Here is a 17,925-nt window from a genome sequence, read left to right on the forward strand (position 1 = left end):
AGCACGGATAGAGGCCCTTCGGCCCATCGTGTCCGCGCCGGCCATCAAGCCCTGTCTAATCTAATCCCATATTCCAGCATTTGGCCCGTAGCCTTGTATGCTATGGCATTTCAAGTGCACATCCAAATGCTTCTTAAATGTTGTGAGGGTTTCTGCCTCCACAACCCTTTCAGGCAGTGAGTTCCAGACTCCAACCACCCTCTGGGTGAAAAAGTTCTTTCTCAAATCCCCTCTAAACCTCCCGCCCTTTACCTTGAATCTATGCCCCCTAGTTATTGACCCCTCTACTAAGGGAAAAAGCTCCTCAGCATCCATCCTATCTATGCCCCTCATAATTTTGTACACCTCAATCATGTCCCCCCTCAGCCTCCTCAGCTCCAAGGAAAACAAACCCAACCTGCCCAGTCTCTCTTCATAGCTGAAGCGCTCCAGCCCTGGTAACATCCTGGTGAACCTCCTCTGCACCCTCTCTAACGCGATCACATCCTTCCTGTAGTGTGGCGACCAGAACTGCACACAATATTCCAGCTGTGGCCTAACCAGTGTTTTATACAGCTCCATCATAACCTCCTTGCTCTTATATTCAATGCCTCGGCTAATGAAGGCAAGTATCCCATATGCCTTTTTTACCACCTTATCCACCTGTTCCGCCGCCTTCAGGGATCTGTGTACTTGCACACCCAGATCCCTCTGACCCTCCGTCTTGCCTAGGGTCTTTCCATTCATTGTGTATTCCTTTGCCTTGTTAGTCCCCCCAAAGTGCATCACCTCGCACTTTTCCGGGTTAAATTCCATTTGCCACTGTTCCGCCCATCTGACCAACCCATCTATATCGTCCTGCAGACTGAGGCTACCCTCCTCGCTATTTACCACCCTACCAATTTTTGTATCATCCGCGAACTTACTGATCATACCCTTAACATTCATATCCAAGTCATTAATGTAGACCACAAACAGCAAGGGACCCAGCACCGATCCCTGTGGCACCCCACTGGCCACAGGCTTCCAGTCACAAAAACAACCTTCGACCATCACCCTCTGCCTTCTGCCACTAAGCCAGTTTTGTATCCAATGTGCCAAGGCACCCTGGATTCCATGGGCTCTTACCTTCTTGACCAGTCTCCTGTGCGGGACTTTATCGAAGGCCTTACTGAAATCCATGTATACCACATCCACTGCGTTACCCTCATCCACACACCTAGTCACCCCCTCAAAAAATTCAATCAAATTAGTCAGACATGATCTTCCCTTGACAAAGCCATGTTGACTATCCCTGATTAATCCTTGCCTCTCCAAGTGGAGACACATTTTGTCCCTCAGGATTTTTTCCAATAATTTTCCTACCACTGATGTTAGGCTCACTGGCCTGTAGTTCCCCGGTTTTTCCCTACTACCCTTCTTGAATAATGGTACTACATTAGCGGTTCTCCAGTCCTCTGGCACATCCCCTGTGGCCAGAGAGGTCCTGAATATATGTGTTAGAGCCCCCGCAATCTCCTCCTTTGCCTCACACAGCAGCCTGGGATACATTTCATCCGGGCCTGGGGATTTATCCATTTTTAGGCCAGCTAAAACCGCCAATACCTCCCCCCGCTCGATGTTAATATGTTCGAGCATATCACAGTCCCCCCGCCCTATTTCTATGTCTACATCGTCCTTCTCCATAGTGAAAACAGACGCAAAAAATTCATTCAGAACCCCTCCTACATCTTCCGGCTCCACACACAGATTGCCACTTTTGTCCCTAATGGGCCCTATTTTTTCCCTAGTTATCCTCTTACCCTTAATATACTTATAAAACATCTTCGGATTTTCCTTTATTTTGCTTGCCAGTGTTATTTCATGGCCCCTCCTTGATCTCCTAATTTCTTTTTTAAGTATCCCCCTGCACTTTTTGTACTCCTCTAGGGCTTCCTCCGTCTTTAGCCTTTTGTATCTACCAAAAGCCCTCCTTTTTTTCCTAATCCATTCCCGTATATCCCCTGACATCCAAGGTTCCCTGTGGTTTTTGGAACCACCCTTGACCTTTACGGGAACATGTTGCCATTGTATGTTCTCAATCTCCCTTCTGAAAGCCTCCCATTGCTCCGATGCGGATTTTCCTACAAGTAGCTGATCCCAGTCCATTTTGGCCAGATCCTGCCTTATCCTATTAAAATCGGCCTTCCCCCAATTTAGAACCTTTATTTCCGGCCCATCCCTGTCCTTTTCCATGGCCACCTTAAATCTTACCATATTATGGTCACTATCACCAAAGTGCTCACCTACTAGCACTTTTTCCACTTGGCCGGCCACATTCCCTAGAATTAGGTCCAGTACCGCCCCCTCTCTTGTAGGACTTTCTACATGCTGGCTCAAAAAGCTCTCCTGGATGCACTTTAAGAATTCTACACCCTCTGAGCCTTTCACACTCTGACTATCCCAGTTAATATTGGGGAAGTTGAAATCCCCCATTATTATTACCCTATTATTTGCACATTTCTCTGAGATTTGCCTACATATCTGTTCCTCTATCTCCCCCTGACTGTTTGGAGGCCTATAGTACACTCCCAGCAAAGTGCTTGCCCCCTTTTTGTTTTTAAGCTCCACCCATATGGCCTCATTAGAGGACCCTGCTAATATATCATCCCTCCTTACTGCAGTAATTGACTCCTTAATTAATATTGCGACACCCCCTCCTCTTATACCTCCCCCTCTGTCTCGCCTGAAGATTCTGTACCCCGGAATATTGAGCTGCCAGTCTTGCCCTTCCCTCAACCATGTCTCCGTGATAGCAACAATATCATACTCCCATGTGTTTATCAACACCTTCAGTTCATCCACCTTATTCGCAAGACTCCTTGCATTAAAATAGATGCCATCCAGCCTTGCCCTTATATATTTGCCCTGTCTACCAAGCTGACTTGTTTTTTTCTCTATAATTGGCAGCACAGTAGAAGACACAGAAAGCATACCAAAAATAACGGGGAACCAAGGGGCTAATAAGAGTGAGGAACTTAAAGTAATTAATATCAGTAGAGAAAAAGTTCTTGCGAAATTAATGGGACTAAAAGCTGACAAATCCCCTGAACCTGATGGCCTACATCCTAGAGTTCTAAAAGAGGTGGCTGCAGAGGTAGTGGATGCATTGGTTGTGATCTTCCAAAATTCCCTAGATTCCAGAACGGTCCCAGCGGATTGGAAGGTAGCAAATGTAACCCCGCTATTCAAGAGAGGAAGAGAAAACAGGGAACTACAGGCCAGATAGCCTGACATTGGGAAAATGCTGGATCCATTATTAAGGGAGTGGTAACATGGCACTTAGAAAATCATAGTATGATTAGGCAGAGTCAACATGGTTTTATGAAAGGGAAATTGTGTTTAAAACATTTATTAGAGTTTTGTGAGGATGCAACTAGCAGGGTAGATAAAGAGGAACCAGTGGATGTAGCATATTTGGATTTCCAAAAGGCATTCGATAAGGTGCCACATGAAAGATTGCAATGCAAGATAAGGGCTCATGGAGTTGGGGATAATATATTAGCATGGATAGAGGATTGGTTAACGGACAGAAAACAGAGAGTAGGGATAAACGGGTCACTTTCAGGTTGGCAGGCTGCAACTAATGGGGCACCGCAAGGATCAGTACTTGGGCATCAGCTATTTACAATCTATTTTAATGACTTAGATGAAAGGACCAAGTGCAATGTATCCATGTTTGCTGATGATACAAAGCTAGGTGGGAAAGTAAGCTGAAGAGGACACAGAGTCTGCAAAGTGAGTGGGCAATGCGGAGGCAGGTGGAGTATAATATGAGGAAATTTGAGGTTATTCACTTTGGTAGGAAGATAAAAAAACAGGGTGGGCTAGAAATTCGTTATAGCCAAGAAATGGGCAGTGTTTCGACTAAAAATGGTAAATTAGCACCAGGTGAAAATTGTCTAGACTGCACGCAAAATTCGTCCTCACTCCTCATTAAAATTATTGGGCCTAGAAATTCAGTCTGGACACTTTTGGGGCGCTAAAGTCGGGCGTTCGCTAAAGTTAGCGCCCGCCGGAAAGTGTAGGCCACATCGCCGAAATTCAGTAGATTTGGCCAAGAGTTTGGCCGAGCGCTGAAACTGGCGTTGCAATGCTCTCTTCAGGCGCTAAGCCGGCGATGCGGCCTGATAACGCCGAGGCCGGGCGCAGCGCAGGTGCGGTCATGTTTTGATTGACAGCAGACACCCTGACGCCGGCCAGCTCTTAAAGGGGGAAGGGTCGACTTTGACTGCTGCCACGCCCTGCATACTGGAACCCTGCAGCTAGGCCTCAACACTGCTGGTGGGCCAAAATAGCGCCTGGAGCCATGGAGAGGGCCCGTCAACGAGCGCAGCGCTTCTCAGAGCATGCTCTGAGGGTGCTGATTAATGGTGTCGAAAACAAAAGAGAGATCTTGTGCCCGGACAGTGGCAAGAAGGCTCCCAGGAGCCAGTACAGGAAAGCCTGGAGGAAAATCGCCCGCAGGGTGTCATCCACCTGCGATGTCCCCAGGAGTGCGGACCAATGCCGCAAGAAGTACAACGACCTCACTCGGATGGTCAAGGTGAGTACCCTTTCCAGTGTCCTCCTCATCCTTGCATGTGCACCTCACATTATGGGCAAAGGGACCTCAAAGGACTAATGGGCAGCCCTCCTCCCGCAGCAATGGCACTGGCATGATCATCAATAGCACTTTCTGCACTTAACACACTGGCCAAGCTATTCGACCATGGGAGGCAGTGCACACAGCAACAGGGCACCACACTGGCCAAGCTATTCGACCATGGGAGGCAGTGCACACAACAACAGGGCACCACACTGGCCAAGCTATTCGACCATGGGAGGCAGTGCACACAACAACAGGGCACCACACTGGCCAAGCTATTCGACCATGGGAGGCAGTGCACACAGCAACAGGGCACCACACTGTACTTAGAGGCCGTCCTTTCTCTTGCAGGCCAAGCTGGCGTGGAATTTGAGGAGCCAGTCTGACACCGGTGGAGGCCGCCCCGAGTACCAGGCGCTCAGTGAGCTGGAGGAGAGCATGGCTCGACTCATGCGTGCCCGGGTGACTGGCCCTGTTGCGATCGGAGATGCGGACCCTGTACTGGGACCCACTGGTAAGGACATGACCGGTTGGACCTCTGTCGTTGCCCTTGCGCTTCAGATCTACATCCTTTCGCACTGACCGTCAAATGCGCATAATGCCACCACTCAGGCCTCCCTCGCTGACGCCCTGTCCTCACTCTAAAGCTACTCTTGTGCCTTCCTGCTTTCAGCTGGTGAGGAGGAGGTGGTCCCTGAAGCTCAGAGTGCCAGGCCCTTGGAGGAGGAGGACGACGAGGACCAGGAGGAAGGCGGCACATCGGGGGAACCCTCATCCGCGCCAGGGGATGGCAATGGAGGGGAGACGTCTGGCCTGCAGGAGAGCCAGGGGGAAGTGTTGCAGGGGAGGGCAGATCCTGGGCCCAGTGGGCTCGAGGCACGCGGGAAGGGTCCGGCAGCACGCCGGCCTTCTCCCCAGAGGGGGGAGGTGTTGCAGGGGAGGGCAGATCCTGGGTCCAGTGGGCTCGAGGCACGCGGGAAGGGTCGGCCAGCTCGGCGGCCTTCTCCCCAGAGGGAGAGTCCGCCCTCCAGTCCGGAGACGGTCCTCGCCCAGGAGGTGCGCCTCCTCGATGAGATGTCGGCGGCGTCTGAGCGGCGCCACCAGGAGTTCATGGGGGTTGTGCAACAGATGCCTCAGGCCATTGAGTCCCTGGCTCATAGTGTGGTCACTTTCGGGGAATCACAGGCCAGGGGGGTTGAACAACTCGCGGCAGCGCACGACAGGGGTGTCCAGCAACTCGCGGCAGCCCAGGACGCGACTCGCGAGATGAGTGGTGCCGTCCAGACACTGGCAGAGCTGATGCGGGCACATACCAGGGCAGTTCGGGCACTCACATCTGCCACACTCGCTGTGGCGCGGAAGCATCGCCAGGGCACCCGCCGCCCTGCTGCAGCACAGCGGTCTGGCCTCCACCAGATTGCTGCGCTTGCTGCACTGCCAGCCCGGCCGAGTGCCAGTGTCTCTGGCGAGCAGCGCGCGCCTGCCATCAGCCAGCTTGCCCCCATTGGTGCAGCCGACACTGCCACTCCCCCAGCCAAGGTGCGACGAGCTGCTGCTGAGACTGATGCTGGCCAGCCACAGCTGCAGCAGTCAGCAGCCGGCCCCTCCCGGGCCGGGCCTCGTCTAGGCCGACCCCCAAGGGCATCTGGCGACACGCATTGTGGCCCTCATGAGCCTTCCCCCAGCCTTGCCACACGCACAGGGCCCAGGTTGAGGCGGAGCAGCAGGTCGGGCAGGGGCCAGAGAAGCCTGTCTAAGGACTCGCCCTCTCGGCACACCCATTAGAGTGTGGTGATAGCGGTTTTTTTTATATTGGGGGGCTTGTGTTCTGGGGGGCATTATTTTGGTAAGTCCGAGGATCAAGGCATTTTTTGTTTTTATGGGGGTGTTTGTGTTGTGGAGGGGGGGGCTTATTTTTGTAAGGCCGATGATGAAGGCCATTTGGATGGCCAAGTTTTGTTAGTCCTCCCCAGGTTTTGGGAGTGACAGATGTTTTTGACTGTTTTTTGGGGGTCTTGTCTGTTTTTCTGTTTCATGTGGGAAGGGCCCTGAGTTTGTGAAATAAAGCTTTTTATTTATTCAGCATGTCCACGTCTCAGGTTTCAAGTGGTTGTTGCGTTAACCGGCTGAGGGCTTGCGGTGCGGCTGCCTTCAGGTGCGTTCATTGCCACAGCCCATTCCCTGACAGGGGGGCCTAGAAGTGTCGATCAATAAGCCCCCGGCGGACGGCCCTTGGACCTTGTGGCTCCCTCCTGGGCTGGTACTCCTCCTCCTCCTCCTCCTCCTCATGGTCCTCCTGCTCGTCCTCCTGAGGTGGTGGTGCAATGTCAGGTGGCAGTGCCTGAGTCCTGCGGATAGCCAGGTTGTGCAGCATGCAGCAGACGACGACGAACTGGGAGACTCTATCCGGCGAATACTGTAGAGATCCGCCGGAACGATCCAGGCAGCGGAACCGTTGCTTGAGGACACCTATCGTTTGCTCTATGATGTTCCTTGTGGCTTGATGGCTTTCGTTGTATGCCTCCTCCGCTGGGGTCCTGGGCGCGCGGAGCGGGGTCATGAGCCATGTACACAAAGGGTAGCCCTTGTCCCCGATAAGCCATCCCCTTGGTGGAGGCTGTGCCTCGAACATGTCAGCCACAGTAGTCTGGCGCAGGATAAATGCATCGTGGCTGCTTCCTGGGAAGCGGGCATTGACAGCTAGGATGCGCTGCCTGTGGTCACACACCAGCTGTACATTTAGGGAATGGTAGCCCTTCCGGTTGCGGTAATCCTCGGCATTGTGGATAGGTGCCCGCATAGCCACATGCGTGCAGTCAATGGCGCCCTGCACCATGGGGAAGCGCGCGATCCTGGCAAATCCGACTGCACGCTGCTCCTGCCTCTGTCGGGTCATGGGGAAGGAGATGAATTGGTGTCTCCTCGCGAAAAGTGCATCGGTGACCTGCCGGATGCAGCGATGCGCGGCGAACTGGGAGAGTTTCGCTATGTCCCCAGCAGCGGCTTGGAAGGAGCCGCTTGCATAAAAGTTCAGAGCCACCGTGACCTTCACTTCCACCGAGAGAGACGTCCTGCACATCAGCTGTGGACGCAGATCTCTGTGAAGCAGCTGGCAGATCTCTGCAACCACCTCCCTTCTGAAGCGCAGCCTCTTAACACAATGCGCCGCAGTCATGGTGAGATAGGACGCCTGCTGCCGGTATTGCCTGAGTGGGTAAGGCCTACGTTGCCAACGCCTGATGGCCCCTCTGCGTCTAGGCATGGCTGGCCCTCTCTCACAGCGTCTGCGAGCCCTTCGCACATAATGCTGCAACTGAGGGTTGGACCCCCATACAGCCCCCATAATAAAGTTGAAAACAGTGAAATCAAATGAATCAAATGTCAAGGCACTGGCCAGAAGCCAAAAATACCTCTCCTATGTTGTCCCAAATCAGTAAGCTCTGTCCCTTGGTCTCTGTCCAGAAATCCAAAGCAGTAAAGTCATTGCAGCAAAATGGCTGGGCTTTATAGGTCAGTGTAAGTGCCCTTTAATTAGCGCTCCCCGAGGCCCACAGGGCCTCTGTTGCGTTCCACTTCACAGTTCTTAGCAGCGCCACGCCCACATTGGGCGGGCGCCACTGAATTTCCGGTTTGGGGCGCACAAACAGCGTTACACGACGAAATGATGTCATAAGCTGCGCGCGCAGCTGAGCGGGCGCAAGCACTTTGCGCCGGCGCTAAATGTCAACTGAATTTGGGCGTTGGCGCAGATTGGTCTGCGCCCGGGCGCTAAGTGCCTAGCGCTGGAAATATACCCCTCTTATGGCGTTACCGGCTGGCGCAACCAACTGAATTTCTAGGCCTTGGAGCCATAAATCTAGTCTAAAAACCCCAAGCTCAGTGGCATTACATTGAAAAGATGGACCAACATGAGGTGTAGTCTAAATGCAAGTAATGATTGCCAAAGGCTTTTTTCACTGCTTAAAGGGGAGGTCCATTGATGCTGCAGCACCTGATTCACAGCATTATTGGCTGTACAGCTGCTTCAACAACCATAAGAAGAGGGACAAGGAGAAGGAGAATTATTTACAAATCCTGATGGCAGATTGCCGCCCCAGAGAGAGAGAGCCCGCAGGTTTTCCCATGTAGCTTTGGAGGCATTGGTTTTAGTGGTGGAGAGAAGGCGGTTGATCCTGAATCCACCAACTGGCATGGCAGGAGGCCCTCACCACAAGTCTGCCGTACTATGTGGAGGGAGGTGGTACACCACATCACAGACAGCACTGTGGTCCCCAGGATCCACACCCAGTGCAGGAATAACTTTAATTAGCTCACATAGATGGGTAGGGTGAGTGAGGCTTCAACAAATGCTACAAACTGCCATCTGTACCACAAGCTTCACACACTGCTCAATGCAGCACAACCCCAGCACTCACCCACCAACAATCTTTACCTACCAACACTCACAGTCACATCTCATACCTTGCACACAATGACAGCTATTCAACTATGGTCGGCACAAGGGTCATTAGTTATTAGAATGCATGTGATATGTGTGATATGTTTATGCATAAAGTTATTAATGGAGTTTGGAACAATCTGTGGTCTCTCTCATTTCACCTTTGTGCCCAGGAGGATGCTGTGATATAGCATGACACAGGGATGGTATGATGGGGATGTGGTGAGCAATGGGGATCTGGGGTTTCATTCAATCAAATCGGAGCCCGTCCAGAAGCCCAATTGTCCAGCTGCCTCCTCCCTCCCTCCTGTTCCTTGTCTTCTTCCTCCTCGTCTTCTTGCTTCTCGACTTCTTCCTCCTTGTTTTCTTTCTCCTCCCACTACACACATGTTCCCGTCTTCCTCGTTGCCTCCGCCCCCTCTGCCATAGATCCTGGAGGGCGAGGTGAACTGCCAGTACAGCCAGCGTGACTTTTAGCAAATGTTGTTGGTTGAATCTTTCAAGAATAAATTTTGCACTTTTCTACTTGCCACAACACTCCTGATACCAAAGAACCTTCAAATCATTAAATAAAATTGTTTTAGCATCAGGAACTAACATACAGGCACTGAAGCTTCACTAACCTGTCAGGTGCGAGTGATTGGGGCTGATCCCTTTAAATAACATCCCTGGAGCTGGCTTCCTGGTACTGCACGCCAGCTCTCCCTGTTGTTGTTAACTCCAGGTGGTGAGGTAAGTGGCGAGAAGCAATTTGGCAGATCGGGCGTTCAGTGAGTGTCCAACACGTCATGATCTGCCTGGCGTTTAAGTCCCCGGCAATCGCTGTTACCGGCAACGCTACGTGGGATCCCAATTTGGCATACAGCGCTGAATTCAACAGCATCTGTTGTTACAGCTCTCAACGCCGCATTAGTGCCATCGGACGGCACTAAGGGGATGAATTTTCTCCCAATATTTTTTAAACCAAGTGATTATCTGCACAAACATTTTCGTGTCCTTCTGCGCATGCGCGCAGTTGGCCCCACCCCTTTTTGCACTTGCGCACCCAATCCCCTTCTGAGCATGCGCACTGTCACCAAGGCAGTACCCCACAGTTGTGGCTGCAGCGTGGGCCATGCTTTGTTCAGGTCCGTGGGACAAGGCCCGTTACTGGATCCGTGCTGGCCGGGGGCAGAAGAGAGGATTCAAAGGGGAGACGGTAAAGGAATCGGAGGGAGACGGGGGCAGGAGAGAGAGAGAGGGAATTGGAGGGAGATGGGGGCGGGAGAGAGAGAGAGGGAATCGGAGGGAGACGGGGGCAGGAGAGAGAGATGGAATTGGAGGGAGGGAGGGGGAGAGAGGGAATCGGAGGGAGAGGGGAGAGAGGGAATTGGAGAGAGAGGAGTGGAGAGATAGAACATAAGAACATAAACATAAGAACATAAGAAGTAGGAGCAGGAGTAGGCCATACGGCCCCTCGGGCCTGCTCTGGCCTTCAATAGGATCATAGCTGATCCAAACCTAGACTCACGTCCACTTCCCTGCCCTCTCCCCGTAACCCCTAATTCCCTTATCAGCTAGGAAACTGTCTATCTCTGTTTTAAATTTATTTAATGTTGCAGCTTCCACAGCTCTCTGAGGTAGCAAATTCCATAGATTTACTACCCTCTGAGTGAAGAAGTTTCTCCTCATCTCAGTTTTGAAACGGCAGCCCCTTATTCTAAGATTATGCCCCCTAGTTCTAGTCTCAACCATCAGTGGAAACATCCTCCCCGCATCCACCCGATCAAGCCCCCTCACAATCTTATATGTTTCGATAAGATCGCCTCTCATTCTTCTGAATTCCAATGAGTAGAGGCCCAACCTACTCAACCTTTCCTCATAAGTCAACCCCCTCATCTCCGGAATCAACCGAGTGAACCTTCTCTGAACTGCCTCGAGAGCAAGTATATTTTTTCTTAAATATGGAAACCAAAACTGTACGTAGTATTCCAGGTGTGGCCTCACCAGTACCCTGTATAACTGAAGCAAGACTTCCCTGCTTTTATACTCCATCCCCCTTGCAATAAAAGCCAAGATTCCATTGACCTTCCTGATCACCTGCTTTACTTGCATACTAACCTTCTGTGTTTCATGCACCAGGACCCCCAGATCCCTTTGTACTGTAACACTTTGCAGTTTCTTTCCATTTAGGTAATAACTTGCTCTTTGATTTTTTCTGCCAAAGTGCATAACCTCACACTTTCCAACATTATATTGCATCTGCCAAATTTTTGCCCACTCACTTAGCCTGTCTATGTCCTTTTGCAGGTTTTTTATGTCCTCCTCACTCACTGCTTCCCCATCATCTTTGTATCGTCGGCAAACTTGGATACGTTGCACTTGGTCCCTTCCTCCAAATCGTTAATATAGATTGTAAAGAGTTGGGGTCCCAGCACTGACCACTGCGGAACACCACTAGTTACTGATTGCCAACCCAAGAATGAACCATTTATCCCCACTCTCTGTTTTCTGTTAGATAGCCAATCTTCCACCCATGCCAGTATATTATTCCCAATCCCATGATTTTTTATCTTGTGCAGTAATCTTTTGTGTGGCACCTTGTCAAATGCCTTTTGGAAGTCCAAATACACCACATCCACTGGTTCCCCTTTATCCACCCTGTTTGTTATGTCCTCAAAGAATTCGAGCAAATTTGTCAAACATGACTTCCCCTTCATAAAACCATGCTGACTCTGTCCGATTAAATGATGCTTATCCAAATGTCCTGTTACTGCTTCCTTAATAATGGACTCCAACATTTTACCAACCACAGATGTTAGGCTAACTGGTCTATAGTTTCCAGCCTTTTGTCTACCTCCCTTTTTAAGTAAGGGCATTACATTAGCAGTTTTCCAATCTGCTGGGACCTTTCCTGAATCCAGGGAGTTTTGGAAAATTACCACTAATGCATCCGCAATCCCTACCGCTACTTCTCTCAAGACCCTAGGATGTAAGCCATCAGGTCCAGGGGATTTATCCGCCTTAAGTCCCATTATCTTACCGAGTACCATCTCCTTAGTGATTTTAATCGTGTTTAGCTATTCCCCCCCTATAGCTCCCTGTTTGTCCAGTGTTGGGATATTTTTAGTGTCCTCGACTGTAAAGACTGATATAAAATATTTGTTCAGCGTATTTGCCATCTCCATGTTCCCCACTACTAATTTCCTGGTCTCGTCCTCTAAGGGACCAACATTCACTTTAGCCACCCTTTTTCTTTTTATATAACTGTAGAAACTCTTGCTATCTGTTTTTATATTTTTTGCTAGTTTACTTTCATAATCTATCTTCCCTTTCTTAATTAATCTTTTAGTTATTCTTTGTTGGCTTTTAAATGCTTCCCAATCTTCTATCCTCCCACTAGATTTGGCTACTTTATATGCCCTTGTTTTCAGTCGGATACTGTCCTTTATTACTTTACTTAGCCACGGATGGCTGTCTTTTCTTTTACGCCCCTTTTTCCTCAGTGGAATATATTTTTCTTGAAAGTTGTGAAATATCTCCTTGAATGTACACCACTGCTCATGTACCGTCTTACACCTTAATCTATTTTCCCAGTCCGCTTTAGTCAACTCTGCTCTCATACCTTCATAGGGAATTGGAGGGAGAGAGAGAGGGAATCAGAGAGAGAGAGAATCGGAGGGGAGAGGAGGTCAGGAACTCGGGGAGGGGGGTAAAAGAGCAAAGTGGGGATGGGTGAAGAACATGATCCAGGTCTAAAGGGGTGGGGGAGTGAGAGCGAGAATGTGATCCAGATGGTAAGACGGATCACGTTCTTCCAACCCCACCCCCTTTACACCCGCACCATGTTCTCCCTCTCCTCCCTCTAGACCTGGTTGATTTCTTGGAAAGCTCGGTGTGTGTGTGACAAGTGACATCATTGGACTGGACGAAATCCAGAAGTCACGACACTGTCACTATTCACTTCGTACCCAATAAACCTGTCAACAATCCGTGACCCATACACAATCCCCCATCTATGGCGGGGGAGGGGAGTGGGGGAGGAAGGTCAGAACTTGTTGGGGGAAGGTCATGAATCCGGTGGGGGGGGGAACTTGGGCAGGGGCAGAAGGTCAGGAACTGGGGGTGGTGGGGGGGGGGAAAGAAGGTCAGGAACTTGGGCAGAGGGAGAAGGTCAGGAAGCCGGGGTGGGAGGGAGAAGGTCAGGAACTTGAGCAGAGGCAGAAGATCAGAAACTCGGGCGGGTGGGGAGGAGGTCAGAAACTTGGGAGGAGAAGGTCAGGAACTTTGGCAGGGGGGGTGAGTATGTCAGGAACTTGGGCGGTGGGGGGGAGTAGGTCAGGAACTTGATGGGGGGGAGGAGGTCAGGAACTTGGGTGGTGGGGGCAGGAACTTGTTTGGGGGGTTGGGAGAAGGTCTTCACCCATGAGGGTGAACCCTGTTTGTTCCAAGTGTGCTCTGTTCTGTCTGGAGTAGGCAGTCAGAATGCCTCGAAATACATTTTGCAAAGTAGCTGATTATGTAGGCAGGGAGGATCTAATTACACATTTCAGAGAAATTGCTGGGTGTGTCTTGTCCTCCAAGGGGACCAATCAGCAATCAGAACTTGTCATCAAAGGGGACCAACCAGAGCTTTCAGTGTTGCAAATAAACTCGTTCTTTTTTAAATGGTGAGAAACTATTAAATGTTGGTATTCAGAGAGATTTAGGTGTCCTCATACAGGAAACACAGAGAGTTAGCATATAGGTAAAGCAAGCAATTAGGAAGGCAAATGGCATGTTGGCCTTTATTGCAAGGGGTTTGGAGTATAAGAGTAAGGAAGTCTTACTACAATTGTACAGGGCTTTGGTGAGACCACACCTGGAGTACTGTGCACAGTTTTGGTCTCCTTATCTGAGAAAGGATATACATGCCTTAGAGGCGGTGCAACAAAGGTTCACTAGATTGATTCCTGGGATGAGAGGATTGTCCTATGAGGAGAGATTGAGTAGATTGGGCCTATACTCTCTGGAGTTCAGAAGAATGAAAGGTGATCGCATTGAAACATAAGATTCTAGGGGGATTGACAAGGTAGATGCTGAGAGGTTGGTCCCCCTGGCTGGAGAGTCTAGAGCTAGGGGACATAGTCTGAGGATAAGGGGTCGACCATTGGGCAGGGGGAGGTCAGGAAGCTGGGGTGGGAGGGAGAAGGTCAGGAACTTGAGCAGCGGGAGAAGATCAGAAACTCGGGCGGGTGGGGAGAAGGTCAGAAGATGAGGAGGAATTTCTTCACCCAGAGGGATGTGAATCTTTGGAATTCTCTACCCAAACGGGCTGTGGATGCTGAGTCGTTGAGTATATTCAAGGCTGAGAGAGATAGATTTTGGACTCTAGGGGAATCAAGGGATATGGGGATTGGGCGGGAAAGTGGAGTTGATGTAGAAGATCAGCCATGATCTTATTGAATGCTGGAGTAGGCTCAAAGGGCCGTATGGTCTACTCCTGCTCCAAATTCTTATGTTCTTATGTTCCCATGAAAGCTGATGGGTATGCACAATGAAATGCTTGGTGCAGTGGGAAGCCTACCAGAAAGCCTGCAATCCATGTCAAGGAGCATGGAGGAGTGCAGCACCAACTTGCCACAGGGCTTTGCGCAGAGTTTGGTGCCCCACCCTTTCCAGTGTGGAAGTGGTGGCCAGCTCCATTCGCACGCATGCCTCAGCTCAGCTTCCACTGCAGCACAAGCAGAAACAACCCAACGTCTGGGTGCTGCAGTGCAAGCTCAGACTTCGGTCATGCAAGGTCAGCTTGCTGACATGCAAGCTCATACTGCTGCTGTCATGGCTGTGGATACCAGTGTTCAAAGGGGCTTGCAGGGTGTCACAGCATTCCAGCAATCGGTCCTCCAACAGATTACTAGGATTGCTGAGGCACCGCCCCAGGGAAGTGGCATTGGCTCCGTGCAGCACGAACCTGCTGTCCTCTCTCAGGATGGCAGCACTTGTACTCCCACCACTGCCGCTCTGCCAGTGTCCTTGCTGTTGCCTGTCAGCCAGCCAGACCAGACTGCTGCCGGCCATGCCGAGATGGTGTACTCCGAAGCCAGGCCTTCTAGGCCCAGAGCTGCTCGAGGTCATCCTCCAAGGCCATCTGCAGTCTCCCCCAATGAAAGTCAGCAGCCTTCCACCAGCCTTGCTGCAGCAACTGGGGTAGCACTGCATAGGAGCATTAGGGCAGCCAATGGCACACAGAAGATAGGCACTAAGGGTGATTAGTTGACTTTTGTATGTAATATGGCATGATTTTATTTATAAATCTTGGTTTGCAATGTTTATTTTGCGGTGGCTTTTATTTTTGCATTGTGGCCAAGCAGACGTTGTGATGGTCAGTGACAGAGGGAAGATAAGGGGCTCGATTTTCCAAGCCCCGAGGAGGCGGGTTTGGAGGCAGGAGTGGTGGGAAAATTGCAGAATCAGGGGGCAGGAACCCATCCCGCCCCCAACCCGCCTCCGTGCCAATATCCCAGAAGGTGGGTACCCGACCTGTGCTGGGACCTGCCTCCCCGAGGCGGGAAGGGGATTAGTGCCAATTAACTGCCTTTTAACAGGTAGTTAACAGGCAGTTTTTGGCCTAATCCCTATTTTTAGCGCTGAAGTGTGGGCTGCCCGATGGCTCGGAACCACGCCAAGTTAGCGAGGCGGACCGTCGGTCTGAAGGGGTTGGAGGGGTCGAGATGTCCGTTGTGCAGGTGAGTGATGGGTGCATGTGTGCAGAGGTAAGTGTGTGAGGTAAGTGTAAAGTGTTTTAATAAGTTTTACTTACCTTTACTTTCTCCTGCAGGCTTCCTTCCTTCAGCTCTCGGGAGTCCCTCAGCTCACCGGCACAGAAAGCAGAATGGCCACTGAACTGTCAAAAGCTGCAGCCTCTGCTTTCTGGTCTGGAGAGATCTCTAACTGAGTCTGAGTAGAAGGACTCAAGTTAGAAGACAGATTGTCCGTGTTTGACAGCTTCACAGAGCTGTCAAACGCTGATTTTTCATCTGTCAAAAGCTCTTGACAGATGAAGTGTCAATCGCTGACGTCACCAGTAACCAGGTGTCCCTTAATTGGCCTGCTGAGCCCGCTGGGCGGACTTAACAAGGTCAATCAAGGGAAAATAGCGTGGGTTGGCCACAAGTCGATGGAGGCGGGACTACAACCCAAAAAGTGGGAGTCCTGCCTCCAAAAGCTCCCCATTGACAAAATTGAGCCCAACATGTGGGATTGTTGATGAATGGGGAACTGGGGTTGTCTTTACTGGTATCGCAGTCAGATGAGTCGTCACGGACAGCTCAGGCAGAAATGGGCTGTCTAGGTTGCCTCCTCCCTTCCTTAGTATCTGTAAGTTTAGGTGCTAATTTTCATTAGTCTACTAAGTCTGGATTGCTCGTCCAATAACAGCACTACACTGCCATACCCTCGACTCCACCATTGGTGGCAGGGCTGCAACAGTTATGGCCCTTCTTTCTGGAATTCATTTTCTAAACCTCTCCACTTAACTACTTCTCTCCCCACCTTCAAATCTACTTGTCATCTGTGCCTTAGATTTCTTCCCTCCCCTAACATCCTTCTTCTATTTCTTGTTCCATTATCCACTTTGTGCAGTGTCTTGGCTCATTTCACTATATTAAAGGCGTTTTATAAGTGTGCATTGTTGCAGAATGTATCAAGCTTCAGTAAAATTGTCCGATTGTCCTGTGCTCCCATTCCACCCGCAACCCCCATTGATGTACACTTGTGAAATCAATGTAAAAAAAATTGGAACGGTTCAAAACTATTCTCTCAAACCCTGAACTAAAATACTTTTCATTTGTTTCCAGTCTTCATACAATTACAGCTACAATGTTTTAGCATATAAATAATTAAAAATAAACAGAAATAGCAACCCAATTAAAAAGTCGGTAATTGACATACCTGAAAGTAAGCATGATTTTGTCCATAATTTTTGAGAACAGCCATCTTCATGGTACTTAAGTTCCAAGGAGCAGCATTAAACATCACACGGTTCTCAACAAATTGAACATTGACATGACCAAGCTTTAAAACAAAAAATAATTCAAAGTGGTTTTGATTAGATAGTACAAGACACAAAAGATGCTGCAATTATAACAGATTGTTTCAGAGTTACTGTAAAGTTAAACATCTACTACTGGATCTCACGTGGCGTTGCACATAGTAAGTCAGAAAATAGGAGCTGTCATAACTGTCCGTTACCTTTGTGTTGTTGTGCTATCTCTCTGTCTCTCCACTTATACGACTGAGTCTCCCTAACACATTTTTGTTCTCTCTCTATGCTCTTCTGCTTTCTCTCTGTCTTTTCCTTTTTTGCTTTCCATTCAGGTGGGGGGTAGTGCAAGATCCTGCAAATCCATTGGCAGGATAGGCGCACCAACGTCAGTGTTCTCGCTCAGGCCAACATCCCCAGCATCGAAGCTTTGACCATGCTCGATCAGCTCCGATGGACGGGTCACATCGTCCGCATGCCCGATACGAGACTCCCAAAACAAGCGCTCTACTCGGAGCTCCGGCACGGCAAGAGAGCCCCAGGTGGGTAGAGGAAACGCTTCAAGGACACCCTCGAAACCTCCTTGAAAAAGTGCAACATCCCCACCGACACCTGGGAATCCCTGGCCCAAGACCGCACAAAGTGGAGGAGAAGCATTCGGGAAGGCGCCGAACACCTCGAGTATCTTCGCCGGGAGCAAGCGGAAGCCAAGCGCAGGCAGCGCAAGGAGCGCACGTCAACCCAAGCACCCCACCCACCCGCCCCTTCAACCACCGTCTGCCCCACCTGTGACAGAGACTGTAGGTCCTGCATTGGACTCATCAGTCACCTGAGAACTCATTTTTAATGTGGAAGCAAGTCATCCTTGGTTCCGAGGGA

The 17,925-nt window shown here is 50.2% G+C and overlaps 1 protein-coding gene across 2 annotated transcripts in view; it reads right to left on the minus strand.

Moving 5' to 3' along the window:
• LOC147107297 (cilia- and flagella-associated protein 47-like) overlaps positions 1 to 17,925 on the minus strand; it is a 797,073-nt gene that overhangs the window by 603,564 nt on the left and 175,584 nt on the right. For both annotated transcript variants that reach the window (XM_086006182.1, XM_086006181.1), the window contains one exon: positions 16,956 to 17,078. In XM_086006182.1, the coding sequence (XP_085862308.1) occupies positions 16,956 to 17,078 (123 nt within the window). The remainder of the gene's footprint in view (positions 1 to 16,955; positions 17,079 to 17,925) is intronic.

The sequence above is a fragment of the Somniosus microcephalus genome, chromosome 14 (assembly GCF_052327205.1).
Source record: "Somniosus microcephalus isolate GS21.2 chromosome 14, FLI_Smic_1.0, whole genome shotgun sequence".
Taxonomy (NCBI): Eukaryota; Metazoa; Chordata; class Chondrichthyes; order Squaliformes; family Somniosidae; genus Somniosus; species Somniosus microcephalus.